General features: G+C 37.5%; 1 protein-coding gene across 1 annotated transcript in view; it reads right to left on the bottom strand.

Annotated features, from left to right (window-relative positions):
* Positions 1-10,542, bottom strand: part of rmdn2 (regulator of microtubule dynamics 2) — a 52,346-nt gene that overhangs the window by 22,832 nt on the left and 18,972 nt on the right. Inside the window, exons 3-5 of the mRNA XM_015379905.1 lie at positions 7,743-7,920; positions 7,563-7,665; positions 4,320-4,380 (exon numbers count right to left, since the gene is read on the bottom strand). Of these exons, the coding sequence (XP_015235391.1) occupies positions 4,320-4,380; positions 7,563-7,665; positions 7,743-7,920 (342 nt within the window). The remainder of the gene's footprint in view (positions 1-4,319; positions 4,381-7,562; positions 7,666-7,742; positions 7,921-10,542) is intronic.

The raw sequence follows: 10,542 nt of genomic DNA, 5'->3' as shown, positions 1-10,542 counted from the left end.
AACTTGGGTTTGGTGATAAGTAGAGGCGTTGCAGAGACAAGGGTGGAACAAAACTGAGAAATACCGGCTGTTTCTCTCTAACTCCATTTTGACACTTTGTGTTTCACGCTTCGCATGTGACTCCACTGCCTTAAGTCCCATCGTTCCGAGCTTGAATTGCTTCTTGCACAAAATACACTGAGCCTCATGAATGTTCCCTGGTTTTAGCCATGGAGAAAACTCTTGGCTGGAGACAATTTTCATTACATTTACACTTAATCATATTTTCTAGACAAAAAGTTAATGGCGCAAATGTCCCGGCCGCAACAATGCTTTTATTGGTTCCGCTATCGGGACAGAACCAATAACGGCTAGCCATTATTTTTTTTAAATAAAAAAAAAGGTCAATTTTAGTGTTTTATTTAGATTAAAAAAATAAATCGTAATCAAAATAATCCTATTTATGATGTTTTAAAAATTAAGACCTACGAAAGACTGATGTAAGACATTTTAATACCAATTAAGGCCTTAGTTTTATTTTGAAGAATTCAATGCCTTTTAAGACTTTTTAAGGACCCGCGGGGACCCTGTAACAAACTCATTCAATGCCTTGTATCAAAGTAAATAATCACCTCTACCATTGTGTTGCAGATATACGAGGTGTTTGTGCTAATAAGTCTACGTATCATGAGATCTATTGTCGTTTCTCTCCAAAGAACACTGGGCCTCACGGAAGAATTGTTCGTAGAAACAAATTTGTTCTTAAATCGTTCATACGAGCAGCAGACATGGGCAATGTGGAGTCAACAAGTCATCTCCATGTCATGCATTTGTTCTACCCAGCCACTAAAGCAGGTGTGTCCAATCTTCACCGTGAATTAACCTATGTAGATTGGACTCACCTGGTTAATTGGCTGGGTAGATTAAATACATGACATGGAGATGACTTGTTGACTCCACATTGCCCATGTCTGACGAGCGATTCCCTCCTATTAACCTCCTCTGAGGTATGACTATATTTTACGAGTGCTTCAGACTTGTAAGCCTTGTGCAATCATATGTCTTGTGCAATCCTTCAACTGTAATCCAAATGTAGTTACTTTGAAGCAATTGTCAATTTTATTAGGCAACATCATTATATATTATCTTGCGAGCAAGATAAATTGTCATGACATTTGTAAATTCACTAACTCCATAAAATACATCTTGCCAGGAACCAACAGATGCATTAGTTTCGATACAGATATGTTTCAAATGAACGAAATGCAGAGAGATCTTTGATGTCAACGCGTAAACGAGAGCCTGAAGCCAAACAAAACAAACATGTCGGTTTTAGCTGAAACAACCCCTATTTCTATTATTTTTTTTTTTAAACAGCAAAAAGACGCAATTTTTTGCCATTGTGGATGTGAAGATGTTTCCACGTTTCTCCCGACCGGATTTGGTAAGAGTTTGACTTATCAGTTAACTCTGCTAGTTGTGAAACAAATAAAGCTGCTACAGCTGCTATAATTGGCAAAAAAAAAGCTTGTAGAATTGTACCGAATTCTACATTCTGCGAAACACTTTCTACATGAGGCTTTCTAGATCATTACGTGTAGCTCCTGTGAAGCTCCTGTAACCCTCAACCCATCTATAGCAACCGTTCTAACAAAGAAATGCTTGCTCATTTTCATCCTAATGAAACTGCCGTGAACTTTAACCGTCCCCAAAGGTGAAGAGATGGTCACAATCACAGACGATAACTTGATCAGGGTCACCTACCTGCTATTCCTTCTCAAATCCTGTTCTAGCAGGAAGGTTCTGATTCAAAAGAGTCCATTTAACTTTCATTAATGTAACGTGGTTAAAAAAAAAAAGATAAAAAATACAGATAAATTTAAATCTTCTTAAAACGGATTATTGAATCAGCATTGGATTTTTATAAACCAGATATTTCAATTTTGTTAAGTATGACAATCAATCGGACCATTAACATAAAATATTTTATTGTTATTTAGACTTTGCTGTATTTTTAAAATTTTGTTAAACAAAGAAGGTGAGCAATATCCTGTTCTTCTAGTAGAAGGTACACAAAAAAAAAGAAAATCTAGGCAAAGATATTCTAACCCAAAAAACTAAGATGATGTATCTAATTTCTCAACCTGGCAAACTGCATGACCTTTTTCTACATAACTTAAACTTTGCTTGTTCAATTGAGAAAATTATGAAAAAAAAAAAAGATTAACAAAATAAATATTTCTTACCACCAAAATGAAAAGAGATATACTAATACTTCTGAAGTTATGGTACTAACTTACCAATGCTAATTATTCGCTCCCATGACAAAAACAATTCCTGGACGATTATTTTCTTCCAGGGTTTTCTGGCTGTTAAGGAAATGTTGAATAAACTTTTTTTAAGTTGATTATATGTGATTGTATACCTATCCAATGTAATTTGACATGACACACATGGTAGTCAGATGTTGCAGCCTTAATTACACAGATCCAGCTGTGGATTCTTCATTTAATCAGCAGTCAAGTTCTGACATGAGTACATTTTCAGATGTGAAACACAGAGGAGCCAGCAAAATTACCAAGTCCTAATTAAAGCAAGGCAAGCACATAGCAAAACTTTAAGTCACTGTTAGACTAACTGACCTCCAAAAACTGCAGATTTATTAATATTTCTGGTACAAATCTGCTGGAAAATGTAGAACAAAAGTGAAAGTGAAAAAAAGGAAGACTTAAATTTCGTCTGATATTCTAAAGCCTTCAATCTATGCATAGATATATAAACACAGGCAGAACTCACGCTTAGCCGCTACAGGAACAGCGACTGCCGTATCGCGGCTACATTAATCACAGGAGGTATTTAAATACATTTGTCAGTATATTTAAGCCAAGTTAACCCTGCTCTGTTTACATTCCTGAAACTGGATGTGATGCTATCGGCTTCATGAGGGAAGCTAAGCTTCATTATCTCATAAATATGCAGGACCAGATAACTGCAGCCACGTTTTTACTCATTTCTGAAGTATTTGGTTAAAAGCAAGAAAACCAGAAGGGAGTCAAGTATAGATGAGAGCGCCAAGGAAAACACCAGAACTTTACTCGTTTTCTGCCCTCTTTAAAAATCTAAATTAATTACCGTTTTGTACATTTCTCTTAAGCTGTTGTGTTTTGTCAAATGTTGCATTTTCTCAGAAAAACATACAAGCTCATGGGAACATCAGCTTCATGGAACATCCCATCATTCCAATTAGCAGGCATTCTTTATAGGAAATTACCTCTTTTTACTCATTTTATTCTGTCACTTAACATCTATTTTTATCAGCTCAACAATAGTTTGGCTCCAAGACAAAACCAACAGCATAAATTCTTAGACAGCAGGTCGACAGCCAATTAATCTTCTCCTCTGGATTTTTTATATTTTCAAAAACAGGTGTAATCTTCAAACAAACATCAACTGAAAGTTTAGTGGAAGGAAGACACGTGATAGAGAGAGGCGCATACGCAACATGGATCACAATGTGATTTGGGCGCTATGATTACTGTGATGAGTGGACAGAATCGTGGAATTTAGCAAACAGACGGTAAATAAATAAATAATGTAATTCTGATAAACGAAAATCTACTACAAAACCGAAGAATCTCACGGAATTCACTCATTTTGGCGAGATGTAGAAGTCTGTGAGGTAGAAGAGGCTAGCTAAGGTGAGGCAGACCGGCCTGAAAACTCTACAGCCGTCAGCTACATGAGCAGAAGCCAGGCATGAGTTTAGTTGGTACATTACCAGTGCTTTTCTACAAAAAATAAAGATTTGAATATATGTGACAGAAGGAAGAAGTAAAAATGAGCAAAGATCCCATTCAAAAGCCAAATGTGGACAAATTGTTAGTTTGTATATGGCTCTTTCAGCTTGTTTGGACTGTATATAATTTCAAATAAATAACATAAATTGCTTATTACTAACATATGGTTTAGGAGTGGCGGCCTAGTGGTTAGGGTTTGGAATGCTAAGGTTGTGAGTTGGAAACCCAATCCCGCAGACTGACATTCTGGCTCTCTGAGCAAGACCCTTAACACCCGATTGCTCCCCTGGTGCTGCACTATGGCAGCCTACTGCTCCCCCAAGGGGATGGGTTTAATGCAGAGTTAATTTCTCCATTGTGAGATCAATAAAGTTCAATTAAAACAAATTAACGGGTAAAAGCTGATGATGACCGATTTCTTTTTTTTTTTTACCTTATTAGTTAAAATTACAGAAAATGAAAAACTTTAGGGCAAGCTCTGAATATATCTGTTCAGTAAAGTAAAAATCTGTGAATCTAAGAAGAAAAAAGTTAAAAACGTACCACTGATGACTTTCAGCACACCTGGGATTGACTCTTATGGCCTCTTCACCAACTTTTTTACCTAACAGGAAAAGAGGAGAAAGACTTAATTTTTCACAAAAATAACAAATCCCATGCCTCTTTTTCTTTTTTTGTATTATAAAAAAGAAAATAAAGAAAAAAATATATTGATCCTGAGTCGGGAAATCCAGGAGCAAAAAGGAAAATGGAAGCAAAGAGGTTCACATATCATTAGAAATTACTTTAAAAAGTCTAAAAAATACTATTAAAATTTACAGGAATCAAAACCTTTAATAGACTGAACAGTAAAAGAGAAACCAAAACAGCAAACTCCAACTGAATTAAAGAAAATGTGCAACATGGAGGGGTGACTAAAAACCCACAAAATGCACATTTCTGAGAGTTCTTTGAAAAAGTAAAAAATTGGACTGGAGCCAAAAAAAATGTGCAAGCAACAACATGGATGAAAAAGCACTTCTTGGTTCTGATGATACCAGTGACTGTTTTTAAATAGGGCTGCATGATTTCAGGAAATTGGATGGTGATATTAGTGCTTCCAACACTCAGTGGGAGTTTTCCCATTTTGGGCACCATCACTGATGTCAGGTTGGACACTGACTGCAGTTTTACTCCATAAATCAGGCTGCACATGCAAAAGGTGCTTTCATAACCATCCTAAGCAGCAATGGAATATCAGAAGTGAGAATGTAAAAAAGAAACCCTTATTATAATAAATAATAATTATAATTGAACTTTATTGAGCTCCAATTGGAGAAATTTACATCTGCATGTAGCCAATCCCCTTGGGGAGCAGTGGGCTGCCTTCCTGGGGCGCAGTGTGGGGTTTAGGGTCTTGCTCAGAGACCCAGAGTGGCAGTCTGTGGGAGTGGGTTTCAAACTCAAATCACCAACCACTAGACCGCCACTCATTAATTCTGTACCCCTATAGGACAGTGATCTGATACAGCTATAAAAGAGAAAACAAAACGGGACATATTAGAAGTAAAGCCTGGCATACACTGTATGATGTTTTGCCCTTTTCGGGCCGATTCTCCAGTCGTGCGAGAATTTTTCGTTGGTAACGATGTGCGATCAGCCTCTCACGACCCTTCTCCCAATCAGGAATCGTAGGGTCAGGAAAAAATCAAATATGTTTGAAACTCCGTCGGCCATCGTAAGGTCGCATCAGAGCTTCGGGACGCACAGTGTGAACATGAATTGTAAATTTCAAACTTTTAAACCCTGCGCCCTGCGGTTTCGTCGTACAGTTTGAGCTTTAGCTGCATACAACGATTGAAAATATCGCAGTGTGTCCCCGGCTTGAAAGCATTTTCAGATTTGAGTACAGAATTACAACAGATGCTTGTTCAGCTTTGAATTTTGCAGCTGAACTAAAGTCCTCATCTGCTTCAGATGTTACTTAATCTGGGACAACAGGTTTTTTTGTCCTATCCAGACATTTTTGTTTTCCTTACTCTACTAGTATCAAACACTTTAACGAGACTTCTGTGTTCCCTGGTTCTCTTTTCTTTTAACACAGCCTATAAAAAGTGTAGAATGTTTAGTTACAAATATAACTCCGCTCGACTAATATCTAAATGGATGCAAAATGAATGCAACTGTTTTTGAAATACCCATGTCCCCTGTTACTGTCGGATTCTCTGACACAGACGACTATAAAAAAGAACCTGGCCAACTTGATGAGAGATGAGGAAGGATTAAGTTCAGAGAAACAGGCTGATCCAGTTTTGATCACAGAAGGCTCACAAAAAACAGCTCTGTTCATTGAGAAAAAAAAAAGAAAACAAACGCAGCCGTCTGTAGTACTAATTGTACTATAAAAAGGTCGCTGGGAAATGTTTGCTTTCGTCATGGGTTCTGGAAAAAGTTGCAGAAGATGGAAATGTTTTTCAAATCTTTTACATCCAAAGACTTTCATTTGCATGAAATCTAAAAACGAATCATCACTTTACTATGAACCTTCAATTATGGCTCAAATGATTTGAAAACAAAAAACAAAACATTTTTGGCAGTTATCAGATAACATCCCACGGAATGCTAAAAGTCTATTAATACTTTTTTAAATGCATCATTTAGCTAAGCTTAGTGTTTGAGTTTCACACCATCAGGTGGACGAATAATCTACCCTGACAGTTTATTTATAAGAATCAGGTATAAGAATACCTTAAATTTACATTTAAATTGAACGAAAAGCTCAATCACACTAATAGAGATTGAGGCCTAGTCCACATGAAGCCAAGCACAGTATCTTTTTGTTAAAAGCTTAGAATAAATTTGCATCCACACAGCTAAAGACGCTGTAGCTCATATGCCGAGCCCTAAGATAGTGATGTGATGTTGCTACAGAATCCCAACAAAAAACATTGATGTATAAACACTGGGGACACTTAGGCAGCTCCTGCCAGAGTCCTGCACAGGTTTGATTTTTCAAAACTGTCCACACAGATCGGTAGAGTTCAGAACCGAGGCCCGACCCGTTACCCGCAATTAGCCTAATTTAAACCCCGGAACGGACCGGAAAATAATAACGTGACCCATGATCACTAAGTGACACAAAGAAGTTTATAATAACAGAGACGGAGAAGAACATTGCCTCTGCGCCCACAGATTAACAGCTGTAAATTGGCCGAAGTAAGAAGGTTTGCCTCGTTGCTTAAAAAAATACTGCTAACTGGATATTTTTGAATCAATCAATTTTTCAAGATGTAAAGTTAATAAATATGAAAGTATAAATAAGTTTAATTCATGCTGTAACTATGATATCCTAATTATGTTCATATATAACCGTGCCCACACCCCTTTTTTCTTTTTTTCCTTTCACCTTTAACCCATTTACCAAGAACGTGTTTAAAGGGCCCCTTTTTATATTAAACTTTCTGAATAATAAAATGATTGCGTTTTCCTTAGCTGAATTTAACTTAAATACTTTGATCAAATTCAAATTTGAAAAATATGTTTCTGTAATGTGTACAGCAGCTTCATTTATTTAAAAAGAAAAACATCAAATAATCATTTGATAGTCGACCAATATAAAAAATGATCGCCTACTAGCTGAATTTTTAGGATTATTTTTAGTAGCACTAATGTCAAAGTATCTAAAGATGCTGAAATAGATCCTGCAGATTAAACTGTATTATTCTTTAGGTGTAGGACGAGCAACAATGTTTCTGAGCCTTTTATTGTTTTATCTTTGTGAAAGAGGCTCAAAAGCAGGTTGATTACCATTTTCGGCATGGGTCTTCTTCTCCTCCTGAGTGACGCTGATGTCATGAACGTCACAGTGAGCTCGGGTTAGCCGCCATAGAAACTCTGAGCTCTGTCCAAACTGCAGAAGTAAATAAAAGCTTTAGGTAAAACTCTTGTCATGTATGCAGTTAAGGAAATGGAAAAATACAAACATACCTCCTCTTTTTGCTCCAAAAGGATATTCAGGGTTTCCCTTTTGTCCGACTCGTCACCCTGACGCAAGCGGTCGATTCGTTCGAAGAGGACGGATAACTTTTCTGCCGTTTGCTCCTCAGCTGTTTCCTCTTCCTCACTTTGATCTTCTTCATCAGAGTCTGTCAGAGCAGTCATGTACCTGTAACCAAAACAAAAAAACGTTACGGATAAGGCCCGCTAATGTCTCGGGAATAGATGTGCTCGATACAAACCACCTCTACTGGCAGAATGCACGAACAATAAGAAACATCCTAAAAGCTGCCAGAATCTTTCTACCTACAGAGAAAAAAAAGGATCCTCTTCTGAGTGATGAAAACTCAAAGCAATCTCAACATAACGAGCATTTTTAATTAGCCGCATTCTATCAGGTGGTGATTATAACAAATCAATCTTCACCCTCTTTTCGCAAACAAATGGCACCATGCTATGTTTACATAAGTGGGGATCTTAATTGTTTATAATTTTCAGTGGCTGACGTTTGACACCTGAAGAGTTTCCAGGAACATGGGGGAACTTGTTCAGCAGGGTAAGGCACGCAAACAGACCCAACACAAGTTTTATGTCTTTTTTTCCCCCTTTTTCCCCAATCGAGGGAAAGCTCGCAGCAACACCCAAAGCTAACACTTAAAAGCCAAAAGGTAGGACTATAGGTGTAATAAAGTTAAAGGTAAAAATCAAAGACACAGACAGCATGAAAAGCCTCTATTAAGTGCTGGCAGCAGCTGCATGTGCGTCATTGGCGGTTAAGGAATATTTTGGGCCGTGAGGCATGGTTTAGAGGGGAGGTGTCAGAGCAGGACACAGACGGTAGGCCCAACAGGTGTTTTATGCCAAGCACTGCCTGTGAACTCCACCCGCTGACACTCTGGGTTTGATGATTACAACAAGGATGGGAGAGCGTTTGAACTGCACAAATCGAGACATGCTTTTGCTCTGTGACGAAGAAATTCTCTTCAGTGTAAACAGCACAGCGTTTTGCTCCTTGACACAGAAGCTGTGTGTAAAAGAACAGGCTTCAACGCTGATGCTACGTTTGAATTTAGGAGGGAGAGCAGCAGCCAAACGTAGCTAACTAAAACTTTTAATTAATTGGGGAGCTTGATGGTGGTTGGTCTAAAAAAGCAGGAGTTTGTTGCTCGGGAGAAGTGAAGTAACATGATACCAAGCAGGAAAGACATCAGCAATGACCCAGAGAAAACAAAGAAAGATGTATATTTTTTTCAATGTGCAAAATATTAATTTACTATAATCCTCCTACTATCTTAATGTGTTATGTTCATAAACAAAATAAACAAACGTTTGTTGTTCCAGCAGTTAAGACTATTAACAATCATAATAAAAAGTAGATCATGTTTAAAGTGTATGATTAGTCAGCAGAGAATTAAAAAAAATAAAATAAAATAATGACCTGGTCTATAAAGGTATAGAGGATGATCTTTTATTTCCGGGTGGATCATCTAAATAAGTGGTCCTCCTAATTGTCAATCATGGTGTTTACATAATGTGTCAGATGAACATACCCGGTCAGCAGGGGTGTAAATCACATCCATCATGGCGATTCGATTCAGTATCGATTTCCTTACCCAACAATTTGATTATTTTCGATACTTAAGAATACACCACGATACGATTCGATTAATTGGTTCATTTATTTTGTTTTTTTTTTACCTTACAGGCAAGACAATGTCAGTCAGTCCACTGCTGAAATACCACGCAACATTACCTCAAGTTCAGATTAATTACCTATTCACAACACTCGTGGTATCAAAGCACTAAAGGGTTTCTTTACAATTACATAAGAGGTTGAGAAACGCAGAAATGGAAAAAAAAAAGTAAAGTCTTTATCCTGAAACATTTTATTCTGCAGTTTTTTCATCAAATACATATAAAAGCTGTATTTCCATTGGATCTCTGAATAATTCTAATAAATTCTGTGTCTGAGCAGCAGCCCTGTCTGTGAAAAGGAGTGGTTGGAGAATATCACAAGAAAACGCAGGAAGGCTCACACCAGGAAGCATCTAACTTAACCACATTGCGCCTGCACTGTAAACAAACTCCCACTTTCTACAATCAACACAATGATTCCTGCTCTTGTAGCCGCTCTGCACAGTGCAGCAATCTCCCTTTGTTAATCTAATGTCTAAGTAGTGAAGATCAGTCTTTTGGCCATGAGAGGTCCCCAACTTGGTTCAATCTTTAAAAGTGGTGTGATACTTTGATGCAATTTTTTTTTTCCATGGTTGGAAGAATATAACTATATTTCATAAAAAAATGTATACCACCGTATTGTTACAGCATGATTCCATTGTATTTTTGACTCGAAAAGCTGCCAGTGAGGAGTATGTTTTGTGTTTTTGAGCATTAAGTTAAGGTTTAAATAAAATTGGAGCCACTTTAAGACCAGATCCTGTTTTGTTGCCGATTGTTTGCAGATATGAGGATTAAGTTACATCAATGTTCACAGTTACATATTTATAAAAAAGAGAGCAATACTTAGATCCCATATTACCGTATTATCGTGACTATAAGGTGCATATAGTGCAGTGCACCCTATGCGTGTTGTTACTGCGGACGCTGTTGAAACCACCATGAGAACGTTAAAGGGGGAAGTGTGGGCGTGGATTGTGATTTTTAAGAGAAAGAAGTTGCCTAAAGACACTTTTCCAGCTGGAGTCGTTATTAAGGCAAATGAAAAGGGCTGGATGGATGAGGAGATGATGAAAGAGTGGCTGAGGGAGGTGTATGTGAGGAGACCAGGTGG

The sequence above is a fragment of the Cyprinodon variegatus genome, unplaced genomic scaffold (assembly GCF_000732505.1).
Source record: "Cyprinodon variegatus isolate N-32 unplaced genomic scaffold, C_variegatus-1.0 Scaffold11, whole genome shotgun sequence".
In the NCBI taxonomy this organism is placed as follows: Eukaryota; Metazoa; Chordata; class Actinopteri; order Cyprinodontiformes; family Cyprinodontidae; genus Cyprinodon; species Cyprinodon variegatus.
Note: the sequence above shows the minus strand (reverse complement) of the source record. Positions and strands in the feature narration are given on the sequence as shown.